The 27,263-nt window shown below is 37.9% G+C and overlaps 1 protein-coding gene across 5 annotated transcripts in view; it reads left to right on the top strand.

The window, feature by feature from the left end:
- The first annotated feature begins 255 nt into the window (after positions 1-255).
- Positions 256-27,263, top strand: part of cep162 (centrosomal protein 162) — a 137,795-nt gene continuing 110,787 nt past the window's right edge. For 2 of the 5 annotated variants that reach the window (XM_063040317.1, XM_063040315.1), the window contains exons 1-11: positions 256-1,093; positions 3,587-3,678; positions 5,600-5,738; positions 6,023-6,145; positions 7,777-7,929; positions 12,617-12,803; positions 15,722-15,795; positions 17,196-17,332; positions 19,625-19,652; positions 20,401-20,535; positions 22,565-22,750. In XM_063040317.1, the coding sequence (XP_062896387.1) occupies positions 3,619-3,678; positions 5,600-5,738; positions 6,023-6,145; positions 7,777-7,929; positions 12,617-12,803; positions 15,722-15,795; positions 17,196-17,332; positions 19,625-19,652; positions 20,401-20,535; positions 22,565-22,750 (1,222 nt within the window). In that variant the 5' untranslated portion in view covers positions 256-1,093; positions 3,587-3,618. Of the gene's footprint in view, positions 1,094-3,586; positions 3,679-5,583; positions 5,739-6,022; positions 6,146-7,776; positions 7,930-12,616; positions 12,804-15,721; positions 15,796-17,195; positions 17,333-19,624; positions 19,653-20,400; positions 20,536-22,564; positions 22,751-27,263 lie in introns of those variants that run through there. The other 3 variants (XM_063040318.1, XM_063040316.1, XM_063040320.1) reach the window with 2 other exon arrangements.

The raw sequence follows: 27,263 nt of genomic DNA, 5'->3' as shown, positions 1-27,263 counted from the left end.
TCCTTCAGTAGCCTACTTCCTCAAACCTACCTGCTCCTTCACCTATCTTCATATAGTCCGAAAAATTTGCAACAAAGCCATGAATTCCATCATCTAAGGTAGGTTGTCGAACGATACAGCAATTTGGGCAGACAAATAGTAGATGAAATTTAATCCAGACAAATGACATAATGCATTTTGGAGATCAAATACACGAAGAAAGTATATAGTAAATTACAGGATCCTCAGGAGCACAGAGGTACAGAGATTTTGGGATGCAAGTCCATAGCTTCAACACAGATGATGAGGGTGGTAGACAATGCCCTGAATGATTCAGTCATGCAACTGCATAAAATGTTGGTGAGGCCACCTCTGGAGTACGTATTAAGTGCTGTTCTGGTCACTGCACTAAAAGGCTTTGGAGGCTTTGGTGGAGACACAGAAGAGATTCACTAGGGTGTTTGGGAGTATTAATTATAAGTTGATGGATGTATATTAACTACGAGAAGGGGATAGACAAAGTTAATTTTCTCTGGAGCACGATTGATGACCTGTTAGAATATATAATGACAGACATAGATAAGCTAGAGAGGATATCTTCCCCTGGTGAGAAATGGCAAATAGTAGAAGGCATAGTTTTAAGGTGAGAGGAGAAGGATTAACGGAAATTTACGAGGCAAGATTCTTTACACAGAAAATTGTCTGGAATATGCTGCCAAGGGAAGTGATGGAAGCAGATACAACAACATTGCTTATTAAGAGGTATTTAGACAAGACACATGAACAGGCAGGGAACAGACGTGGATCATGTTCAGGGAGAGTTTGGTTAGTTTAAATTGAACTCATGAGTTAGGTCTGATGGTTATATTACAATGTAGAACGAGTATACTTGTGACGTTTGTCGTTAGCCTTAGTTCCAACGTCGTCGTTTCGAACTCAATCACCGAATACAATCCGTGAGCTGAATCTGGCCCGTGACGGCTTCCGTCTGCTCCACAGACGGTCGGCAGCTCCTGGCGTCTTGTTGCCTTGCAACGCCCGTCGGTGTGGCCTAAATTCATCCACGCCCGCAGGGAGCCAGCCACCTCCGGCGTTCACGTGGATGCCTCTCAGGGTAAGCGGACAATAATACTCTTTTACTCTACTTAACTCTGAAATAACAAAGGGTTGGCCGTTGAAACTGAAAACTGGATGCACCATGTCGACTGCGATGCGAATTGAAGCAGGGGGAGGGAAGGGATGTAGGAATTTGACCCGAAACATCTCCATCCTATAGATGTTGCTTGACTCGCTCGTTCCTCTTGGGCATTATTTGTTGCTCTTGATTTCAGAGTCCGGTGTCTCAGAAATTATCCCGCCTCCCGTAAGCGGCGATTGATGCAGCGAGGCCCATTGCGGGCAGACTCTGGATCCAGAGTGGCTGGCAGCACCTGTCAATTTACATTGCACCGCCGCCCCTTCTTTTTAACGAAGCTTCCTGTCATTCACTCGCTTGCATTTTGACGCCCACGGCGGGCCGAACGCGCGGGTTCTGGAGAAAGGGACCCGACAACCAATCGTGGGCTGGGTAGGGCAGGGCGAGAGGCCGAGAGGCCGCACTGCCTCGGAAGCTACGGGGCACGAAAGGAAAAAGACTGGAGGTCTCAAAAGGCATCAGAGAGAGGCTTAGTGAATTCTGTAGAAAGGAGAGCGAGCGTTCAAGTTCTGCAGGAAGACGATACTTTGGAGAAAACAAAAATGCTTAAATTCTTAACGAAGCAGGGGAAGCGCTCTCTCGAATCCTGCGAGGGTGTGGGGAGTGTGGCGAGAGGAGCGACCCTTGAACGCTGCGGGAAGTAGGGTGGTTCCTCCAGCCACCTTGCATCCCGCGGGGGGGGGGGTAGGATAGACCTTAATTTTTTTCATTATCCACAACTCGTGGGTTTGATAGTATGTAGCTTTTTTTTGTTGCCTCATTTTGTTTTGGATCATCAGCTGGCGAGGGAAGGTTGGAAAGCTGCAGAAATCTTTTCACCAACAGATAAGCTATGAAGTGGGATGTGAGTTTTAAATTGATGTACATATAGCTTGCAATCACCCTCTAGCACATTTTACTTTGATAGTGCAGCGCAGCGTCTTCGCATTACAAATTATTAGTGAAACCTCGGGACCTGCTGCATGGATTGCAATTTTCCATTTGGGTTCCCCTTGATAAATACGTTGTTAAACTAGTTGTTTCTGAAAGCCATTTCCCTCTTTATCAGTACCATGTATGCAGCCTGTACAGTACTAGACTTGGGCGACTTGTTGAAGGTTAATGAATTCAGGAACAGTATTTGATTTACGTGGGCTGGATTTTGATTGGAAACTAGCTTGCAATAATCAGTCTCTTTGTTTCTTAGGGGCACAGACTGGCAGTTTCAATGCAGAATGCTATTTAAAAGAGTTTCTTTGGAAATTGACATGAAAAAAACTGTCACGGGTTAAAAAAAAGACTGGGGAGGGGGTTTACATGAACTGTTTACATTATGACCTCAAACTAATCAAGGATGCTGCCAGTTCAGCTAGGGTATCTATTTAATAGAATTAATTTGGAAATTGACAAGCAATTACTTCTAGAACATTACAGGCCCTCTGGCCCCCAGTGTTTTGCCAACCATGTAACCTGCTCCAGAAACTGCCTAGGATTTCCCTACCACATAGCCCTCTGCTTTTCTAAGCTCCATGTACTTTTCTAAGAGTCTCTTAAAAGACCCTATTGTATCTGCAAATAAAATACAACTTCTATTGATACTCTTAAATAATGTAAAATGTAGCATTTCACATAAAACAGTGGAGGAACTCAGCAACGACTATCCCTCCTCCCTCCTCCCCCCCCCCACTTAACTCCTGGTGGAGTCATCGGGGTGCTGTCATGACAAACTTTGCACCAGTTTGGTATGCTCATCATGCGGTGTGTCTTGGGCATCTGAAACCTGGCGGAGCCCATCCCTCTCCAGGTTTGACCACAGCTGATTTCCTCCAACTAGGTGGCTCGCCTTGGTTGTCAACACGTGGCCATTATAGTTCATCTGAGAACCTTTCCGCCCCGGCCGGTGACTTCATCATGGAAGTTATTTGCCCAGTGGTGTCCTGTTAACACCACCCCCTCACATGGTTTAGCCCACTAGCTGAAGCGGTTTACTGGGGTATGGTGCTTGGAGCCAACACGTGAGAGATTTAGGAGATGGATGAGGACCAGTGATGCCCGTCCACCCTGTCTAGTAGGGAGCAGCATGACAGACATCAAAGGTACTACCTCTATCCAGAGCCCCGTATATCCCACTCATAATAAAATCAACTTATGGCTTTTAAAAACACCCTTTGAGAATCCTTGGGAGGGGTGAAGTGTAAAATTGTTAGTGTGAGTCTGAAACTTACTAGCCCCCAAACACCCTTGTCACATTGGCTGAATTGTTTTGTAATGCAGATTTCCCATAATGCACACAACCATCACATGTTATAAGCAAGAAATATTCTAATAAGCAGCAGTTACATCACAGCCACACAAACTAGCAGCTTATCCATAAAACATCCTTAAAAACATTCGCTACATTCTTCAATTGATGCCTATTCTATGTTACTCTAGAGTACCTACCTGAAGAATCATCCAACACAATCATGAGTCGTAAACTCACCAAGGAAGAAATAGAAGAACAGTTTGAACAATTCTTGCGAGAGGTATAATATCAGAAATATTTAAGATTTTAAATGTTTTTTGCAGATAATGGAAAATAATTTGTGCTTTGTGATATGCATGATTTTTATGCTAACAGTAAACTGCAGGAGTATAAGTGACTAGTTAAGAAATTTGTCGTGATAACAATAAGGAAAGCAACAGAGTCTGATAGTGTGCAGGAAAACTAATTAGCATTTGGGGCATAGTTTAGATCTGTGGGTGACGGGGAAAAAAGGTTACAACAGTGGACTGGATAAAATTACATTAGAGTTTATCTATTTATCTTAATACTCTAAGCTTTAAAAAAAGCTCTTTCAAAATTAAAGTTTACAATTGTTTGGTTTCAAGTGGCACTTGGAGGAGAAAGTTCTGAGGTAGTTTGTACTATGATCAAGTAATCGTAAGAAATTTACTTCTAAGACTTGTGTATTAACTGTTATACCATGCTACAGCTATTTTTATATGTTTGATTCATTTGTATTTGATTAATTTGTTTTCCTTTTTCCAACTGTCCATGGGAATGGGCAGCATGATGTTACTGGTCTAATATCCAGAACTCTGGGCTGTTGGTTCAGAACATGAGGCATGAAGGTTTCAACTTCAAATCATTATATAAATCAGGAACTTAAAAATAAACTAGTTCCAGTAATATTAATCTTGCTTGGTGTGAACAGAAATCTGGTTTATCAGTCTCCCATTAGGAAAGCAAATCTACCATTCTGAAAAGACATCACTAATTTTTTCTCAATTGCCCTTCATGCTCATAATTAGCTGACTCTTAATTAAATCTTCAGTTCATAAATAATTATGATTTGCCAGTAAATTATGTTCTAACTTTTACAACCAAACTGTTCATTAAAATGGACCCAACTTTGATTCCTTAATACATCACTTGTCATAGGCTTGGGATCACAAAATTATTCTTGCAAATCACTCTGCACCCTACTAATAAGGTAGTTTTGGATCCAGTTTTCCAACTTGCCCTAAAGCCCATGAGCTCTAACCTTTTGGACTAGTCTCCACGTGGGAGCTTGTCAAAGATCTGTCTGAAGTCTACAAACTGCACTGCTCTTGGTATCTTGCCTCTTTGATCCCAAATGGATGGTACTTTCATTGAATATTCTCTAAAATCCTTTGGGATTTTACATAATTTTGTCTGCCAGTGCCATTTCATGCCCTTCTTTATCCTCATTTCTTTAAGTACGCTGCACCCATTCTAGTAGTCCTCCCCCATTTTTCCCCTCATTTTTGCTGTATGCTTTTTTTAAAATCTAATTTTCTAGCCCCTGAAGCTCACTAATAATTATTTGAAATACAAGGAACTGAAATTTATCTTGCAACGTTTTTTGTCTTACAAATAATTTTTTTAATTGGTTGAGACTTTAACTAAGTTTAAACTAAAAAAAGAATAGAAAATAATGAAAACACGCAACAAGTTAGCCAGCATCTGTGAAAAGAGAAAATTACTATTTGAAATCAAAGGGGCTCCAACAGAACTTGATATATTCAATGGGTGACTAGTTAATAACTAACACAACCACATGTACTTAAACTTCACTGTCAAATCTATTGTTAAGTTTCAAATTAGTTTCCTTCTAACAAATTTAGAATTTCTTTCAAAAATAGGTGCCATTGAAAATTCCAACTTTCAAGATTGGAGATGCTGATATTTGCTCAATATTTTTAACAAGATGTCATCGTTGGATATTTACAAATTTCAAACAATCTATGCACATAGGGTATTGAAAAATGAAATGTTTGTTCAAAATCTTATTCAGTTGAAAGATTTGTTTCATTAAACTTAAAATTGTCTGTTTAATGCATGGTGGTGTTCTACCTTTACAAATGTGAAAACTATTAATACTTCAGTTCTTGATTACTCTGACCTTTTTTCGTGTACTGATCAGTGTACACATATTCCAGTCTGTTTCAGATGAGTCTGTTGACCTGGCAAATTCACCAAAATCCAGTGTCCTGAGTTCACTGGGGCAGCATCATAGGAAGGGAACTGAAAAGGACACAAAACTATGGTGGATTAATGATGATGATTCTGATGAAGGGCGTAAGTACCAGCCTTTTCTTTTGCACCAGAAGTATGATGTTCGTTCTTTGAAGTTTGGCCACAGGAGGGTAGCACAACATCATGACATGGAAACCTCTAGATATTCTACTCCAGCGTGTGTGCACTGTAATTATTTAAAATTTCTGTTTTATGTTATTTGAATCAAGCCTTAACTGTTATCTTTCTGTTTTCCTATTGCTTATCTTTTAACTTGCCTTCTTTTGTCTGCTTCTCTTTTGTACTATTTGAATCTCTGGGCACGTTTCTAATCTTCTCCATCCAAGAACCCCCTCTGAGGAGGTTTATCAAACTGAAAAGGCAGCCGGCTGTAATTGATGCTGGCATTGAAACAGTGAAGAAAGGAATTGGTGAAGAGCATGATGGAAATGTACAGTCACAAAGCCCAGGTTCTCATGAGAGTATTTGTTTTATTATATAATATCGTAAATGTACTGTGGAACAGGTGAGCAGTAAGCAATAATTTCTCTCAATAGTGGTTAAACAATACTCCCCTAGAAAGATAGAAGCTTGTAACAATATTTACTGAGGAAGCAGGGTAGATATAGGACTTGTATGGCATTTTTTAGCATTTCCAAAATGTATTTAGAGACAATAAATTATTAAGGAAGGGTATAGTCCATTCAAATAGCTTTGGGAATAGAAGTAGCCAAGTCTCAGATCCACACATGGATTTATTGTAAGGATCACCCTAGGGGCCTTTGTGTGGTGCTGTGGAATATAAGTGGCTACAAAGATATAGAGAGCTGAGGTTCATCCCACAGACTTGCCTGACAGCAGCTTATGTAGTCAGAAGGATTTTCAAGTATCTTTAATTATCAAAGAACTTTGACAACAGTTGAGTTCTTTTTAGTTGAAGATTAAAATATTTTTTAAAATGACATTTTGAAAATACATGAATCATTTGTTAATTAAAACATAAGTGTTTACTGGAATTAAGAAAAAAAACCTGTCTAAACACCTTTTTAAAATGCAGGTCAGTGAACCCATTCAGATTAATGGGCTAAGTTAGGTGTGCTTGCTGCAGTTGGCATAACGTTAGGGGATAGACCTGAAGTGCATATGGACCTTGACTCAATAGTTTATTGAATAATAAGTTCATGGACAGAGTGAGATCAGCACCTCTGATTAAAGCATGCCCACATTCCACATGTTGCTGTATGTGTCTCAGAGAGTTTTCCAATGAGTAGCTAGTTGGCAAAGTCCTTGAAAAATCTCTAGTTTGAACCTGTCTTTCTGTTCTATTTATGTATAATTCTGTGTCTTTCAAAGACCTCTTCAAAATTTGATATTTATTCCTTATTAATAACCACTATTTTGATTTTGAATGTTTATTATGTTTGATTATTTTATTTTTTATTTATGTATCTAAATTGATTGGTGGATTCCCTAGACAAGAAATAGTGTTAGTGTTTTTTCTGGTAGGAACAGGTGAGAACAAAAGTACCAGAGCTCAGCAGAATTTTGAGAGGATTTCTTTTTCACAGGAAGGCTAATAGAAATCTTGGGTTCAATTGCCAAGGGGCAGTGCATGTTGAGTTGGCTGAAATTGGCAAAGGTTACAAGGAAATGATCAACAGACCTAAATTAGATAATCTCTGAATGTTCCAGCTGAAGAAAACAGATCAGCTTTCCTTTATAATTAACCCTGTATGTTCTAGTACTATTTTGATAAGTCTGCTAAAAATGCATTGAGGTTAATGTATCTTTTCTGAGTACTTAAATGAATGCAGTATTGCAGACAGAAGGTTTCTATCTGCAACTGCAGCATTCTTTCTTCACTTTTATATTTCAACTCCCATGTGGTAAAGGCTAAAATTCAGTTAGTTTTGATAATCTTTTGTATCTGTGCTTTAATATTTGTGCCTGTGTATATAAGGGACTCCTTTTGCTTCTCCACTGTTTGTAATTTCTCTTGAAGAATTTGCTATACTTGAGTAATAATTGCAATGGTTGTACACTGAATATGGTCACTTCAAGTTAAATAAAATATTTTCACTTTTTCTTGGCAAAATGCCAGACATGCTGCCAACCAGTCAGAGCTTTCTCAAATCCCAGAGATTCCCAGGGTCAATTCCAGAGGCTGAAGAAGTGCAACAAGAGGAGAAGGTTTTGCCTCAGGGTGATGGGAGGACATCTGTATCCATCAGCAGAGACAGTTTGGAACTAAATGGTATGAAATATTTTCTGTATGGAATTGGAATAAGAAAATGAGAAAATGTTCATTAATTCTGCAGATCGAGAATGCAGTAGTCCTTTTTATGATCTGTTAATTAAATGCATTATTTGAATAATTAGAAACCAAATCAATTCTGACTATATTAATAATAGAATAGAAGTCAAAAGCAATTTTAATGTAAATAGTGGCATTGCCAGCTGAGAATAAATGGCAATAGCTTATTAATTATAAGTAATCTGCCTGAAGGCAATGAGTGAGGAACAAAGGGTTTCAGAAAATAAAACAATCCAGGAACTGTGAAGTACAGAACATTTTATTTCACTCTGACCACTCCCATTGGCATCTTGTATTGTTTCAATGAAGCCCTGTGTAAGAATGAGGAACAGCATTTCAGCATTTCATAACCATAACTGGCTATTCACAGCCATCAGGTTGCAGTTTGGTGTGGACTAGATAGGCATATGAGCGAAATCCTAAATGAATACTTTTCATTGGAGTTCACTAAGAGGAGGGATATGGAGGCTGGAGAATTGAGGGAGGGTTTTGTGGATATTCTAGAGTACGTAAGTATCAGGGGAGAGGAAGTGTTAGAAATATTAGGGACTGATGGGATCTCTCCAAGTTTGCTAAGTGAATCAAGGGAGGAGATTTCTGGGGTTCAAAAATCTTGGCATTTTTGTTTCCCACAAGTGAGATACAGAAGACTGGAAGATAGGTGGTGTTCCATTGTGTAGAAAGGGCAGTGGAGAATAAGCCTGGAAGCTAGTTGTTTTCTAATGTATATAAATGCTTTAGAAGGTAGATAGATTGATTAGTAAGTTTGCCAATGATAGGAAAATTGGTGAAGTTGTTGGTGAAGATGCTGATGAAGGGTTTCAGCCCAAAACATTGACTGTTTACTCTTTACCATAGACACTGCTTGGCTTGCTGAGTTCCTCCAGCATCTTATGTGTGTTACTTGAGAGACCACGGAGTTCAAATCCATACTTCCCTAAAGTGTTGGGACAGGTGGACAGGATAGTGAAAAGCAATTTTATATGCTTGACTTGATAGGATGAGGATCTGAGTATAAGGATTGGAATGTCATGTTGAGGTGAACTGAACTTTGGTGGGACTACACCTAGAGTATTGTATACAGTTCTGCTTGCCGCACTACAAGAATGATGTAGTAGCAATAGAGAGAGTACAGAAAATATTCGCCAGGATGTTGCCTGGAATAAAGGGCTGTTGTTGTAAGGAAAGGTTGTATAGGCTGGGTTTATTTTCTTGTAGGAGGCTGAGGGGTTACCTTACTGAGGTTTATTAAATTATGTGAGGAATTATAAGATTTCTCTCATAAATTTATGACCTTCACTTCAATACACCCTTGCCTTTGAAAGAAAAGATTCTAAGTGAGGGAGGGACAGATTTAAAGGCGATCTGAAGGTTTTTTTCTTGGGTTTTTTTTTCCATGCAGGATGGTGAATAGTTACAAGAGAAGTGGAGGTAGAAACATTTATAATGTTTAAAAGTCATTTGAAAGCTTAGAGGGATACGAGCCTAATGTACACAATTAGAAATATTACACACAAATGAGCATTACAGTCATGGATCTGAGGGATCTATTTCTCTGCTGTGCAATTCTGGGATTGTAGCATTGCAATCAGAAGATACAGATAACCAGCCTTTATAGTTTGTATGAAAACTAGCCCTTCCTTATGAATGGTCATTAATCTGTAAAGCTAACATGGTTCTTGTCTCCATGCAGATCCTAGTTGACCTGTTGGGTATTTTCAACATTTTTTTTTCGTTCTTTCTTCCTCTTTTTTTTCCCCCCACCTTCATTCATCATCTGTTTACATCTTGTACAGGTGGGTCATCTGCAGTAAACAAACCTTCATTCTTCCCTCACTGAACGTATCACCATTTGTACCCCAACATTCCTTCATCTATATCTTATTCCAGACATTCTCTTTGTTCTTTTCACCTGCCATTTTCTGCATGCTTATTTCCTATGTCTATTTCTGATGAATGGTCATTGACACAAAAATCCTCCAGCTTAACAAGTAAGAAAAAGTATTAAATTGGTTTCCTTGACAACAGATTCTACTAGAGTTTGTTTTATTTAGAGAAGTGCTTTAATAAAAGGATTGATCTAATATGTGGTGACCGTTAAACCAGTTTTATATTTGCAGTATAAAAGGAACCACAGGAGATAGAGAAATTCTTGCAAATATTTCTCATCGATATTTACCATTGAGAAGCTCAAGGAAGCTGGGGAATTCAGGGAAGAGAATCCTGATCTCTTGCATCCTATTCAATTACAAGTCAGGAGGTGCTGGTCTTCAAGTGCATTAAGATGGACAAGTCCCTGGGTCATGACCAAGCGTATGCTAGCATATTATGGGAAGGTAGAAAAGAAAGTGCTTGAACATAGCAGATTTATTTTTATCATCGTTAGTCATGGGTGAGGTTCTAGAAGACTGGAGGGTTGTTAATGTGCTTTTATTTGAGAAGTGGCTCAGGGACAAACCAGGGAACAACAGAGCGGTGACTCTAACATCTGTGGTGGGAAAGTTACTGGATAGGATATTGAGAGAAAGAACCCACCTACATTTGGAAAGATAAAAACTGATTAGGAATAGTCAATACAGCTTTTGAATTTGACTGAGGTTCTTTTGAAGAGGTGACCAAGATTATTGACAAGTCAGGATGGTAGATATTGTGTACAAGAACTGTGGCAAGTCCTTTGATAACATCCTGCTTAGTCAGAAGTCCAAGGAGAGCTAACTAATTGGATTTACAATTAGCTTGGTAGAAGGAGATGGAGAGTGATAGTGGAAGGTTGTTTTTCAGATTAGAGCCCTGTGACTAGCAGTGTGCCACAGGGATCAGCGGTTTCACTGTTGTCATATAAATGTTTTTCTGGATGAGAATGCAGTTGGCATGGTTAATAAGTTTACAGTTAACACTAAAGCATTGTGGGCAGTGAATAAGGTTAAGTAAGGTTGCACCTGCATCTAGGAGACCTGGGGAAAAGGGCCAAAGAGTGGCAGATGGAGTTAAACTTGGATAAATGTGAAGTGTTGCACATTGCTAAGTTGATCTAGGGCAGAACTTGCACAGTAAATGGCATGGCTCTGAAGTATGTAGAACAGAAAGAATGAAGAGTACAAGTACATTGTTCTTTGAGAATGCCAACAGAGGTCAACAGGCTGGTGTAAAAACTGTTCAGCATGATTGCTTTTATTGGTTAGGATATCAAGTATACTTTATACTTTATTGTCGCCAAACAATTGATACCAGAACGTACAATCATCACAGCGATATTTGATTCTGTGCTTCCCGCTCCCTGGATTAAAAATCAATAGTAAATATTAAAAATTTAAATTATAAATCATAAATAGAAAATAGAAAAATGGGAAGTAAGGTAGTGCAAAAAAACCGAGAGGCAGGTCCGGATATTTGGAGTATAAGAGTTAGGACTACATGTTACAACAGTATAGTATATTGGTGAGACCACATCTGGAGCAGTTCTAGTAAGGAAGCTACAGGATGGATGTCATTTAGCTGGAAAGGATGTTATAAAGACTAAACAGCTTAAATGATAAGGAGCTTTAGGATAGGCTGGAGCTTTTTTCCTTGTGGAGTAGGAGGCTCAGTGCTGAACTGATAGATCATATGACCACAGCTGAATTATCACATCAAGTCTGCTCTGCCATTCCATCATTTATCATCCCTCTCAACCCAATTCCCTCCTGTCTTCTCCACATAACCTTTGACACCCTTACTAATCAAGAACCTACCAACCTATGCTTCAAATATACCCAATGATTTAGCCTCTGCAGCTATCTGTGATAATGAATTCCATAGATTCTTCATCATCTGCTGAAGAAATTCCTCTTCATCTCTGTTCTGATAGGATGTCTGTGTGTTTTAAGCCTTTGCTTTCTGATCCTCGACTCTCCCACTATTGGAAGCAACATCTCCACTTCCATTCTATCTAAGCCTTTTAATATTCAGTAGGTTTCTATGAGATACCCCTCATTCTTTTAACCTGCAGTGAAAGAAGTTTTAAAGACACCAAATACTCTTCGTGTATTAACCTTTTAATTCCCAGGATCATTCTCATAAACCACCTCTGAACCATCTCTAATGCTAACATGTTCTTTCTTAAATTTGGTGCTCCCAGTACTCCAAATGCAGTCTGACCAATTTCTCATAAAATCTCACCATTTCATCCTTGTTTTAAATATCAATCCTCTGGAAGTTAATGCTAAAATTGTATTTACCTTCTTTACTACCAACCCAACCTGCCAGTCCTGCGCTAGGACTCCCAAGACTCTTTGCAACTCTGATTTCTGAATTCACTTCCCATTTAGGAAATAGTCTATACCTTTATTCCTTCTGTCCATGCACTTCCCTACACTCTATTCCATCTATCACTTCTTTGCCCAATCTCCCATCTTCTGTTGGGCAGAATAAAGGCGTAGACTATTTTCTAAATGCATGTTATGCTGCTGTTTTTATTTTGATCACAGCTCTTCAGTGAAGATGAGAATACATTTTTGAAAATGAAAATAGATTTTTGCTGAACTAATTATCATGCCTAACTGAATATGATTTACAAGTTGAATACATGTTCAGTAGGATCCAGTTTGCTAAGTGTTCTTTTAACAGAGGTGGTTTTATTTATCTCTAGACCCTGTTATGGCATCGAGCCCTGCAATAAACACTCCTGGAGCTGGACTAGATACACTTGAAGAAGAAGAGGAGAAAGAACGTTTTTTTGCTAACATTGAGAAGGGAGCTACCTCTACAATTGACTATTCCAGACTAAACAAAGAGCTTGAATCAACAGCTTCAACACCTATAAGTGCTTTGAATCTGTAAGTTGATTCTCTAGGGTGAATTACAAAATTTATCTAATCGGTATCTGAAATCTATTTCAATTAATATGCTTTCAAGTTTTAAAAAGGTTGAAAATGTTTTCAGAAATTCTCGTATTTAGATTACATACTTGAAGATGTCACAAATACCAGATATGTAGCATTACAATTAAAAAATATATAGATTGTCAAGATAATCAGAATGATCTTTCTTCTGTGGAAACCTAAGGAGGCAAGAGTAGTTGTTCATTCACTACCACCCCACCCACCACCAATTGTGCCATTCAATATTTTATGACTTGATTCCTTTGATAGCTAAAAATTTATCAAAAATATAAATGAGTCTTCACTCCTCTTAGGAATGAAACTTCTCATATGTCCTGAATGGCCAACGCTTTATTTAAGATAATGATTCTTAGTTATAGACAGTCAAACTTTGTTTAGATTAACTTTATTTAATTATTCCTCATCGAGTAACTTTTCAAGAATCAATTTCAACCTTTTCTTAATTTTCTCCAATGTAACTACATCCTTCCTTCTATAAGGAGACAAACATTATTTGCAATACGAGAAAATTTGCAGATGCTAGAAGTCTAATACAATCCATTCAAAATTCTGGAGGAAATCGGCAGGTGAGGAAGCATCTAGGAAAAGAGTAAACAGTTGACATTTCGGGCCAAGATCCTTCTTCAGGATCCTTCTTCTTGGTATAAACTAATGAATACCAATGTAGCTGTCCTAAGACCTGCCCAATTTATACTCTTTTATTCTTGCAGTACAGGTTGACGTTCTATTTGCCTTCCAAATTACATGCTGTTCTGCATGCTAACATGTTTGTTTGTGTTTATGGACAGCCCAGTAGATTAGTAAATTCAACTCCAGGATGTTATAAGCTTAACTGATAAGAGATTCAGCAGCTGTCCAACTGAATAACAGCCAATTTCAGGAATTCAGAATGTACAGGTGTCCCCGGCTTTTCGAACGTTCGCTTTACGAAACCTCGCTGTTACGAAAGACCTACATTAGTTACCTGTTTCTGCTAACAGAAGGTGTTTTCACTGTTACGAAAAAAGGCAGTGTGCTCCCTGAGCAGTAAAGCTCCTCCCCTGAGGCATTGCTTAAACACATGCCTGTGATCAGCCGTTTGCAAGATGAGTTCTAAGGTATCGGAAAAGCCTAAAAGAGCTCGTAAGGGTGTTACATTTAGCGTAAAACTAGACATAATTAAGCATTTCGATCGTGGCGAACGAAGTAAGGACAAAGTGAGTTTGGCTTGTGGAAGTTGACGAAGATGATGTTGAAGAGGTTTTGACATCCCTTGACCAAGAACTGATAAATAAAGAGCTGATGCAATTAGAAGAGGAAAAGATAACAATTGAAACTGAATGCAGTAGTGAACGGACCGAAAATGAAGTCGACCAGGAACTGAACGTGAAGCAACTGCGTGAGATTTTCGCTTCAATGATTGCTGAAAAGTACGACTTTAATTTTGAAAGGGTACGTCAGTTTAGGGCATATTTATAAGATGGTTTGAGTGCTTACAAAGAACTGTATGATAGAAAAATGCACGAGGCTAAGCAGTCAAGCATACTGTCATTTCTCAAGCCTGCCACATCAGCCACAGTAGACGACGAACCTCGACCTTCAACATCGAGGCAGGCAGATGTAGAAGAAGATGACCTGCCTGCCCTGATGGAAACAGACGATGATGAGATGACACCCCAGTGTCCCACCACCCCAACCCCCGGGCCGCTGACCGATACATTGCCGCGGAGAATGCAGCAGTAGCCGTGATGCACCCAGCACATCTTTAAGAAAAAAAAGGCAGAAATAAACAAGCTAATTAATTAGATGCCGCCCGGCACGTAATTAATTAGCTTGTTTATTTCAGCTTTTTTCTTAAAGATGTGCTGGGTGCGTCCCGGTCATCGCAGTACCCCTGCAAGCTTCGCGGATCGGTATCGGCGGCCTGGAGGTTGGGATCCACTGCACCACCCCAACCTCCGACGACTCAGCCTAACACACCATCATCAGTCCCAATTCCGGTAAGTGATACTACATTGTACATACATTATTTCTACTTTATATAGGCTGTGTATTTTTATGCGTTATTTGGTATGATTTGGCAGCTTCATAGCTTGAAGGTTACTGGAGAGGGTGTTTATGCCGAGACCGTTTGCACCGTGTTTCTGCCGAGAGCGCTTGCGTGAGATTTTCGCTACGGAGAGCAGTGCGGCAATGATTGTAGAAAAGTATTTCTACTTTATATAGGTTGTGTATTTATCATATCATTCCTGCTTTTACTATATGTTACTGTTATTTTGAGTTTTATGTGTTATTTGGCATGATTTGGTAGGTTATTTTTTGGGTCTGCGAACGTTCACAAATTTTTCCCATATAAATAAATGGTAATTGCTTCTTCGCTTTACGACATTCCGGCTTATGAAACGTTTCATAGGAACGCTGTACCTTCAGATGGCGGGGGAAACCTGTACTAGCCACAATTTTTCAATTAGTATGTTCAATAATAGAATTATCCAAATTTCTGTAAATTTAATGCTGCAACTAAGTGATTGTTGAAGCCTTTCATCCTAGCCCCTTCACTCCTAGGGTTCAGATGTATTGCTGTTAATTTTTTTTCAAAAATCTATTTAAGGATATCCATTTTAATAAGGTATCTTGAGAATACTTTTAAACTTTACTTTTTGGGTATCTAATTCCACAGTATGCATGTTAAAATACAGTGGACTACACCAATACAGGAGGTATTAAAAAGATTTAATATAATTGAATATGTGATAAAGGAATGCCACACACTCGTCAGAATGAAGAACCACTGTCCAATGCTTGTTTCCATTATTTTGTGGATACTTGTATGTGAATAGTGCACCACTTTATCTTTTTCATTTTGTTTCTAGGAAAGATGAGTTTGTAACATTGGAGGATGATGAAACAAGGGATGGTGAATCTCCAAAACCTAAAAGCATCACAGGTAATTTAAATGAGGATTTAGATAAAACAGGAATATGAATGTATGTGTGACAAATTCTTTTGAGAAGACCACAAGGTCATTACACAATTATAGCTCATTGCTTAGTAACTATTTTATTTTCTTTATGCTTCTAAAAAAAATTAATCTCATTGCTCAATAGTAAATTCACAGTGCAGTTTTCACTAAAACAGTAGATGCTACAAGGTTTTAAAAATGATAAGAGATCAGTTTAGTAAAAAGGCAAAAAAATTATAGAACACAAGATCATTGTCAAAAGAGTAAGACTTGGAGTTTTATTAGTGCAGAAAATTGATTAAGAAATATTCTATGAAAGAAGAAAATGCCATGGAATGACGTACGGGACAAACAAAATGGATTGTCTTTTGAGAATGGTAGCATAGTTGGGAAAATTATTTAATCATAAATTTGGAGTACAAAAATATTATTTAATGTTAGCATTAGGGGAAAAATCAGCTATTAACTATTGTCCCCTTAGTAGTGCATCTTGGATTTCTGCAAAAGCTGATTTCTAAGATGTGGGAGGTCAAATGCTTAGCAAGTTTGGTATATGGTTGATTCCCCATAATTCCATGGTCCTGTAGGAAATTGGAAGAGACTTTTCCTATTTAGCTGTTTGTTAGTGTTGAATTGGGCTTCTAAATGTCTGACTTAGTGATATTTACAAATTTGAATAACCCTTTGACTGTAGGTGACCTTTCATTGCCATAGTACCACTTGGCATTGATGTGTATAGGAAGTCAGCTTTTACCCTCCTCTGTATCTGGAAATATCAAGTTTGGGCAGGTCAAGATACCTCTCTATTAGGTCAATGATGACCTTGTCCAAAGTCATTTGTTTTGCTGGGCCCATGAGACCTTGGAAATATGCTTTGTCACATTTCATATTTCCTCCCTCTCTATACATTTTTTGCAGTCATTTATTGGAATACGGACAAAATATGTAAGACAATTTCATCAGGAATACAGTTAAAACCTGAAGAACAGAATCTATATTTAGGTTGATTTTGAACTAAACTGCAGATTGTGTTTAAATTAACATTTTTGAAGTCCTAATGGGAATTTGAAATACTTTACTGCCGTGAAAGATGCATTTGGATTCTGATTTGGATGATAACCTTGGTGATCTGGATTATTGTTTCGTCATACTGTTGAATATGCAATCTTATTTTATGGAGTACTTCAGTCATGGTTATGTTAAGATATTCAGCTAAAACCATTGCAAGGCTGGAAAGAAGGTACCTTTGAAGCAAAGTTATAAATTGTTTACTTTTCTGCTGTCATACAAGTTCGTTAATTGACAGTTCTTATTTAGAGATGTTTCAGATGTATGTACAATATATTGTATATCCGCAGAATAAGTAGTTAAAATTTTGCACTTAGCTTCAAAGCACTACAGTGATGATTTTGAAGAGGATTCTGCTAAGTTTGGTGGTGAAGAACTTGAATCAGGTGGCAATATAATGCAAACTGAATATGATCTAGGAAGCACTCAAGATACAAGAGAGGCTACAGAACAGGTAATCATGTTATAAACTAGAATTCTTGCCACAAATTGTCAAATGATTTAGATTGAGAATTACAAACACAAGAAAATCTTTTTTTCCCAGTACTGATGAAGGGTCTCAGCACGAAATGCTGACTGTTACTCTTTTCCATAGATGCTGGCTGGCCTGCTGCGTTCCTCCAACATTTTGTGTGTTTTGCCTTAGGCTAGACATCTGTTTTGTCAAAGAGTGCTAGGGATACAAAACTGCAATTGTTAATGTACATGCCAGCAAGGTCCCCTTCAATGAAGCTCATCAGTCAAAAAGTATTCCTCAGTTGAAGTCATTTCAAAATATATGGTCTTTGTTACCAATAATGCTAAGAATAAAAATACTTTCTGTGACTTATTAGTTCACTTTTCATTGCATAATATGAATAATTTCCTCGTAAACTTTTTCTGGTGTTCTACCTTATTCACAGGGAGGCAGTAGATTGATAAGATATCCAGAATCTGATCGTTTGGCAGAATAGCTTCAACGGAATGAATTGGCCAGTGCTGTTTCTGTGTTTGAAATACATTACCACTGGTTCTCTATGATGACTTAGTGTATTTAGTCCTTTAGACATACCACTGCCACAAACAGAAAAAGAACAAATAAGTGGAATGTTAATATATTTGGCAGCTTATCATGTATTTATGGTTCTGCTGTGCCTTTCACATCTGGTGTTGAAGAGCTGCTAGTTTTTTTTTTCCACAGTGATAAATACTATTTCCTAAATAGCGAATGGGATCAGTGATAAGGTAGTTTATTGTGGTGGTCCTGATTTGAGAAAGAAACTTCGGTCAAAAGAACTTTTTACTCTTTATTGTACCATTGGAATTATTTCGTATTCACTCTGAATAAAAGTAACAAAATATTAAGCTTTTGCCCAGGATTTAACTTCTTTTATTTAATATGATTCACTATGGGTTGAGATATTTTGCTTGGAGAAATGAAATTCCATCATCTCTTCTCATGATTTTCATAAGTAGCTTTAGTACTGTTACCTTTTAGAATTTATACAGCTATCTTTTGGACAGTTTTTCAAGTTGTATTCAAATTTTAGATGGGATGTACCACATAGACTATTTAAAAAAAAACTTTCATTGGGACAGTCAGATAAGAACTTATATAGAATGTAAAAGAAAGAATACTGTCATGTAAAAATAATATTGTTACAGTTTATTACAACATTGTAAACCTCACTGATTTTTGTTATTTGTAGTTGCACACTATTAGATTAAGAAAATCTCTTGTGTAATGTGATGTTTCTGTGTGCTATTTGAATTATATCTTAGTGACGTGTACATGCTCAGCATGTGCATACACACAACACGTGCATATTTGATCTAAGTTCTTCCTGCAAATGGCATAATGTGTGAAGGATATAGTGCACATTAAATGACAACAAAAGCACATTTTTAAACCCTTGTAAAATACCTTATCAACAATACTGCAAATTTTCTTAATCTTTGCAGTTACCTGCTATCAAAGTCTACAATGGACCTTCAAAGATTTGAGTTGCAGGAAATTAGCTACTGATTAGGATAAAAATAGATGAGGTAGAAGTATCTTACCAATAGAAATGAAAAGAGATGGCTTTAAATTGCAAGATACAGCATGTGAATTCAGTGGCATAAACTATATCACCTTTTAAAAATCATGAAAACAAATCTGGTTAAGGCTTTGCGTTGCCATGATAATGAACAAAATGGGCGATACAGATTTGACAGGCAACAACATGATCAACATGAGACAGCAGATGTAGCTTCACTAGCTTGAAAGTCAAGTTTGGATTGGAGTGATTGTTTGGAGGCTTGGTGACATTTTGAGTAAGAGGGTTTCACAAATGAGTAGACATGTATATGATTTTTTTTCATCTGACCTGCATTTTAATTTATTCTTGAATTGCCACAGTTTTCATGTTGTGCTTTGGGCAATACTTGGACTTGTAGAACATTTTCCAAACAAAATTTTTAAACGTGGCCTATCCCTAAAGTTAGAGACAAACCAAGATGTATAGAAATATAGTAATTGTGCTGCTGAGTTTTCATATTACTTATTCATCTTCAGACGGCTTTACTCTGCTTCTCTTATGTAATAGTTTAGTGGGGAAGTTGTGAGTGTGAAGTGCCATTTGAAAGTACTAAGGGTGATTGATAAGTTCGTGGCCTAAGGTAGAAGGAGTCAATTTTAGAAAACCTAGCACATTTACTATTATATTTTCACAAACCTAGGTGCTGTTTGAAATAGCCAAACTCATCTATATTAATTTTATTTTAGGAAGCAAAGCCAGGCATGCTAGCAAAAGGCAAGTATAATCAATCCACTCTTAATTTGTGGTAATTGCATATTGTTCAGAAATCATTGTAACCTGTTTACATTCCCCCCCCCCTCTATTAATATTAAGATCCTGCAGGTAATTATGACTTGTTCTTCCTAAGTCAATTTGTATCAAAATGCTTACCACGACGCAGCAATAGCTCCAAAAAAATCACGTGTTTGTGGGTTTCTTTGATTTCTTCTGCATTTCTTATTGTCCCAAATCTGATAGGATCAGATAATTATGTCCTATTTTCTTCTAATCCTTTAAAATGAGGAAATAATGAAACTTCTTTCTTCAGCAGACTAGAATGATTACTTTCTGATACTATTGATAGAGAAAGATCCCAAGAAGATATATCTAAGATGTGCTCTAGTTATATTTTCACACTAAAGCTGGATTCCTGTTAAATTTCAATGTGTATGCTGTTGTTAGTAAATGAATGGAGTAGAAAGGCATTTTCTGTTGATTACAATAAGAGAGCATTGAATTCCAAACTGATATGTGGTTCCACTGGAGTCAATGGAACCACATTTTTAAAGCAGAATTCAGTGCACTATATAGTGAGTTAAGCACACTATCAAAGGATGCATTCTTCTATCCTGTAGCTTGAAAACTGGTTATTGAATAGGAGAAAATACATAGCAATTTCAAATCATTATTTTAGTAGATGTCTTTTATTAAAATATATATTTTCTAGTTAGAACGAGCTGTACTTATTTATTATAATTTGTAGTCATACTGCTAGATTCATTAGATTCAACACTGGATACAGAGAAGTTATTACGATCTGGGGATAACAAATCTATGGAAAAAAATTCAGCAGATGAAAGAAGTGGACAAGACATAGCATCTCAAATGAATGCCACTGGTAAGTCATAAATAGTAATGATGTAGTGTGTTATTATATCTGCTTGAAAAAAGAAAATTATATACTAAATTACTAACCTGTTATCAATGACAAAGTACCAATTAAATTGAATTGACTTTATTACATACATCCTTCACATACATGAGGAGTAAAAATCTTTACGTTACGGCTCAGTCTAAGTGTGCAATGTGCAATTTATAGTAATTTGTAATAAACAGTATGTACAACAGGGCAGTCAATATAACATATAAATACAACTGTATCAGCATGAATTAATCAGTTTGATGCTTGGCGGAAGAAGCTGTCCTGGAGCCAGTTGGTCCTGGCTTTTATGCTGCGGTACTGTTTACTGGATGGTGGCAGCCGGAAACAGTTTGTGGTTGGGGTGACTCGGCTCCCCAATAATCCTTCAGGCCCTTTTTACCAACCTGTCTTTGTAAACGTCCTGAATAATGGGAAGTTCACATCTACAGATGCGCAGGGCTATCTGCACCACCCTCTGCAGAGTCCTGTGATTGAGGGAAATACAGTTCCCATACCAGGCAGTGGTGCAGCCAATCAGGATGCTCTCAGTTGTGCCCCTATAGAAAGTTCTTAGGATTTGGGACCCATACCAAACTTCTTCAAGCATCTGAGGTGAAAGAGGTGCTGTTGTGCTTTTTTCGCCATAGAGCTGGTATGTACAGACCATGTGAGATCCTTGGTGATGTGTATACCGAGGAACCTAAAGCTGTTCACCCTCTTAACCCCAGATCCATTGATGTCAATAGGGGTTAGCCTGTCTCCATTCCTCCTGGAGTCCACAACCAGCTCCTTTGTTTTTGCAACATTGAGAGAGAAGTTGTTCTCCTGACACCACTGTGTCAGGGTGATGACTCCTTCTCTGTAGGCTGCCTCATTATTATTTGTATTTGCCCATTTGTATACATCTTCTAGTAGTAATTTACTCATTTTTAATGCAAGAGCAAAGACTCAGACTGGTACACAAATAACAACCATAGAGAAACACCAACTTAGAATGAGGCCAATCAGTTCATCATAGATGTATTGGATCATGCAGCAAGCTGGGCTAACCTGATGATATTAGAATCAACTTTGCTCCCATTGCCATAGCATTTTCAAGACACTACCTTATGGTGATGGACTGGACACTGACTGAAACTATTCACTTTTTCTGATTAAATCTGTTTACTAAAATTGTATGAATGTACCAGTCCTAAATAAGTTAAGAAATATTTTTCACTATTTTATAAAGTCTTCCTGAAGCATTCCCCAATTTACATAGACTCAAGGCAGGGTTTACGCTTCACTAAGCAAATGAGTTTGAGAATACACTTAGCAATCATTTCAGATTACCGTTCTCTACTTTTTTGTTTGAAAGAATGACACGAATTCTCAGTATCATTAAAATAATAATGTACAAAAGCAGAACTAATAAAATATAAACAAAAATACTGTTCAATACATTTAGATATTATTGCATTGTGATTTTACAAAATGTTTGTGAACATATTACCATTATATAAAATACTTAACAAAATACTCATGAATGACATGCTCATTTTGACGTATCATTTTCATGCTTAAATGGGACTTAAGAGTTTTTTATATCCGTTGCCAGGAAGTATTAACAAAAGTTATCTATAATCATGGAGGCAGAGGAGTAATTCCTATTCCTACCAAGTTTTCTAAATTAATAGATTACGAAGATCATGCAGGAAAAGTCACATTATGTAAAATAGATTATGCGACTATTACATAAGAGAAGATGATAATTAGATGAATAAGATAACAGAAGGAAGTAGCACAACTGAAATATTTTGGTTTGGAAGTGCAAAGGCTTGTATTCCAGTTCAAAATTTAGTTCATTTGTAGAGATTTTAGAAGTACTTAAGTTTAGGTAACTTTGCTGTTATACAATAATCCATGAAGCAGAGGTATCAAAATCATGTATCTTCTGTAGCCAGTACAAAGTCATTTCTGCGTCACATTTGGTGGGTCTTTGCAATAATTGTTTCATGTTTTTCAGCTATTTCCTATGGGCAAACTAACAGTGATATTGAGGCCTTGCATCAAGAATATCGTAAAATTGATCAGTCTTTGGAAAGTACAGGTGTGGAACATGAGTCATTAAGTGGAAAACACATTAACTTTGTTCTAGATCTTCAGAACCATGTTGAGGACTCAGCAAAGAATATTTCTACAGCTGAATCTGGTGAGCTGAAGATTGACTTAGAAATTAAGTTCTAACGTTTTCTTTCAAAATAAGTGTTCATTGAGTTGATTAATGTAATAAAGAAGACTATAAGAAGTAGGAAGGTGAGTAGGCCATTCAAGCTTGCTCTGCTGTTTAATAGGAGCATTACTGATCTGACATCCCTCAAATGCACTTTCATGCCCTTTCCCCATTACTTCAGATTTTCTCAAAGATTAGAAATTTAGCTATCCAAGAACTAAACCTGAATACTGTTTCCTTAGCTCTCCGTGCCAATTAATTCCAAAGACTTGCAACACTCTTAGCAGATCTACCACAGTACATGTTCCTGCACTATCCTTTTAAGTCTCTCAAAATCCAAAAATACATTGAAATCAATTTTGAAAGAATTCAATAACTGAATCAGAATCAAATTCAGAATCAGGTTTATTATCACTGACATATTTTGTGAAATATGTTGTTTCGCAGCAGCACTACAGTGCAATACATAAAAATTTACCCCCCCCGCGCTCTACTCACCCCCCCCATGCTCTTCCCACCGCCCCCACCCCACTCACCCTCCTGCAATACTCCGTTATCACAGAGGGATCAAAAAGCAGATTGCTGGAAGAATAGAGCAGGTCAAGCTGTATCTGTGGAGTGAATGATGCAAAAGATGTAAGTCAATGTTTCAGGTTGAATCCCTGCATCAGGACTGATGATTGCACTTTTTTGCCTTCATAGATGCTGCTTTACTTGCTGAGTTTTTTTGAACATTCTGTTTTTTGGTCCAGATTCCAATGCCTGTGGTCTCTTTTGTCTTTATTGTAGAATCATCTGTTTATTCTAACTCTTCCAAAATCCCTGAATATTTTAGTGTTCTGATCTTATTCACCAGTCTCTTGTGTGGGTCTTTAGCAAAAACCTTCAGAAAATCCAAATTTAACACATCTACTAGTTCTCTTATTTATTAATGGTTGTCATATCCTTTAGAATTCACTTAAATAAATCATATTTTTACCTGACTATAAAGGCATATTAAACCTAAACATGCTCACATCGATTAAGTAAGGTGGAGTGTTTCAGTGACTCTTGTAAGTAGAATACAATGTTTTCCCGATAGTTAATGGTCCTAAGTGCTGGAAAAATAAAATGATGCTAGGTCATTTGAATCTGGCATCCATATGGCTGACAACTTGACCCTTTTGTAGCGTTCACATAAATCCTTGATATAGACAATATGTCTAACAGCTAGCTGTATAAAGAAATAAGCAGAGTTCCCTTGACTCATTCTCTGGACAAATTGTGGTGAAAAGCTCAGGGTCCCTACAGACTATTTTGAAGAAGAGCCTCAGTGGTGTGGTAGAAGACAACAATTTAAACTATTTATCATCAAAGAATTTGCTCAACATCCTCTGTGCATCACATCTCCCTCGCTCAAGTCTATGTAGCTATCTTGTTTCAAATTGTGGCAATTGTAGAGGTCAACAGGCACAAGGCACACATTCTGCATTTTAATAAGAAGCTTAAAAAGCACCATGCCAAATTCTACTCTTGCGCATTAAATAAAACCTGAGAGTAAACAATATTAACTGTTACTTTATGTACACTTACAATACAAATTGATATACCATTTATGATTAAAATCCTCAAAGAAGATCAAACAATTTCTAACCCTTTGTACATATGCACACGTGACAAGGCTGTTTTTTACCACAGTAAATATTGACTATGTAGATTAAAATCTGTGTACAGTAGTTGGAAAGGAAAAGGGTTAACAGTGTGGAAATCACTGGGAAGTAGGTAAGTTTTTGTTCACCTTTAATAAACCATTAGTTATCAGTTTATAGAAAATCCTGAACTGGAAATCAATATGTCAAAATATTGATTCATAGTCAATAATTTGTTTTTTAAATTAGATTAGATTAGATTCAACTTTATTGTCATTGTGCCAAGTACAGATACAAAGCCAATGAAATGCATTTAGCATCTGACCAGAAATGCAAAGAATAGTGTTATTTACAAAATAACTACGAATAAAATAAGTGCTACAGCACACAAATATAAAAGTACTGAGACAGTACAATATGGGTGTAATACTGCTTAGCGCTGTGATGAGAGGTTCAGCAGTGTCACAGCCTCAGGGAAGAAGCTCTTCCTGTGCCTGCTGGTGCGAGAGCGGAGGCTCCTGTAGCGCCTACAGGATGGGAGGAGAGTAAAAAGTCCATGGTTAGGGTGAGATGCATCCCTGATAATGCTTTTCGCCCTGCCCAGGCAGCGTTTATGGTAGATGTTCTCAATAGTGGGCAATTGGGTGCCGATAATCTGCTGGGCCGTTTTCACCACAGGTAGGAGTGCTTTGTGGTCTGATACGGGACAATTGCCATACCACACTGAGATGCAGTTGGTGAGTATGCTCTCAATGGTACAGCGGTAAAAGTCCGTCAGTATCCTGGGACAGAGGTGAGCTTTCTTCATGCTCCGCAGGAAATAAAGGTAATAAATAAATTAACTATAAAGGTAACAATAAAGAAAGTTCTTCTTGGTCTAGATGTATCCAATATATCTAGAAGGCCTTTAACAAGATGCCACACAAGGCTGCTAGAAGAAGCAGATAGGCCACAGAAGCATTTAGACATATTAGAAGAATGGGCAAAGGAGTGGCAGATAGAATACAGTGTCATGAAGTGTATGGTCATGCACTTTGGTGAAAGAAATGAAAGGGTTGACTATTTTCTAAATGTAGAGAAAATTAAAAAAAAAACAGCCTCAAAGGCACTTGGGAGTCCTTGTGCAGGATTCCATAAAGGTTCATTTGCAGGTTGAGTCTGTGGTGAGGAAGGCAAATGCAATGTGAGCATTCATTTCAAGATGACTGAAATATAAAAGCAAGCATATAATGTTGAGACTTTATAAAACACTGGTGAGGCTTCACTTGAAGTATTGTAAGCAGTTTTGGGCCCCTTACTTTACAAAGGATGCGCTGAAACTGGAGAGGGTTCAAAGAAAGTTCATGAAAATGATCCAGGATTGAATGGCTTGTCATTTGAAGAGTGTTTGATAGCTCTGGGCTTATATTCACTGGAATTCAGAAGAATGAGGGGTGATCTCATTGAAACCTATCAAAAGGTGAAAACCTTGATGGAAAGGATGGGGAGTAGACTTGATGGCTAAATGGCCTAAATCTGCTCTTATATGTTATGATTTTATATATCACCTGTTCTCCTTCTACTCTATCTAGTTGTACGAGCACACTACTTTTGTGCACTAATACCATTCAGTTTAAGGTTTGATTAAGAGGAATAGATGGGGTGGATGGCCAGTGCATCTCCCCCAGGGCACCACTGCTCAATACAAGAGAACATGGCTTTAAGGTAAGGGGTGGGAAGTTCAAGGGGGATATTAGAGGAAGGTTTTTTTACTCAGAGAGTGGTTCATGCGTGGAATGCACTGCCTGAGTCAGTGGTGGAGGCAGATACACGAGTGAAATTTAAGAGAGTTAAATTTAAGACAGGTATATGGAGGAATTTAAAGTAGGGGTGTTATATGGGAGGCAGGGTCGTCACAACATTGTGGGCTGAAGGGCCTATACTGTGCAGTACTATTCTGTCTTGTATATATTGAAAAGAAACACCACATTTTACAGTATCCTCCATAAACCTTTGGGTAGCTTTGTTCTCTTTTGTTGCACAAGATCCTTTACCATAGCATTGTAGAGGGATAGGAACAGACAAGTTAGGAAAGCGTTTAATTGGAGTAAGGGGAAATATGAGGCTATCAGGCAGGAACTTGGAAGCATAAATTGGGAACGTATGTTCTCAGGGTAATGTGCGGAAGAAATGTGGCAAATGTTCAGGGGGTATTTGTGTGGAGTTCTGCATAGGTACGTTACAATGAGACAGGGAAAGGGTGGTAGGATACAGGATGCATGGTGTACAAAGGCTGTTGTAAATCTAGTCAAGAAAAAAAGAAGAGCTTACAAAAGGTTCAAAAAACTAGGTAATGATGGAGATCTAGAAGATTGTAAGGCTAGCAGAAAGGAGCTCTAGGAAGAAATTAGGAGAGCTGGAAGGGGCTATGAGAAGGCCTTGGTGGACAGGATTAAGGAAAACCCCAAATTATTCTGCAAGTATGTGAAGAGCAAGAGGATAAGACGTGAGAGAATAGGACCAATCAAGTGTGACAGTGGAAAAGTGTGTATGGAACTAGAGGAGATAGCAGAGGTACTTAATGAGTACTTTGCTTCCTTATTCACTACGGAAAGGGATCTTGGCAATTGTAGGGATGACTTGCAGCAGACTGAAAAACTTGAGCATGTAGATATTAAGAAAGAGGATGTGCTGGAGCTTTTGGAAAGCATGAAGTTGGATAGGTCACCGGGACCGGACGAGATATACCCCAGGCTATTGTGGGAGGTGAGGGAGGAGATTGCTGAGCCTCTGGCGATGATCTTTGCATCATCAATGGGGACAGGAGAGGTTCCGAAGGATTGGAGGATTGCGGATGTTGTTCCATTATTCAAGAAAGGGAGTAG

Source organism: Mobula hypostoma, chromosome 2 (genome assembly GCF_963921235.1).
Source record: "Mobula hypostoma chromosome 2, sMobHyp1.1, whole genome shotgun sequence".
NCBI lineage: Eukaryota > Metazoa > Chordata > Chondrichthyes > Myliobatiformes > Myliobatidae > Mobula > Mobula hypostoma.
This window is presented reverse-complemented; position numbering and strand designations above follow the sequence as displayed.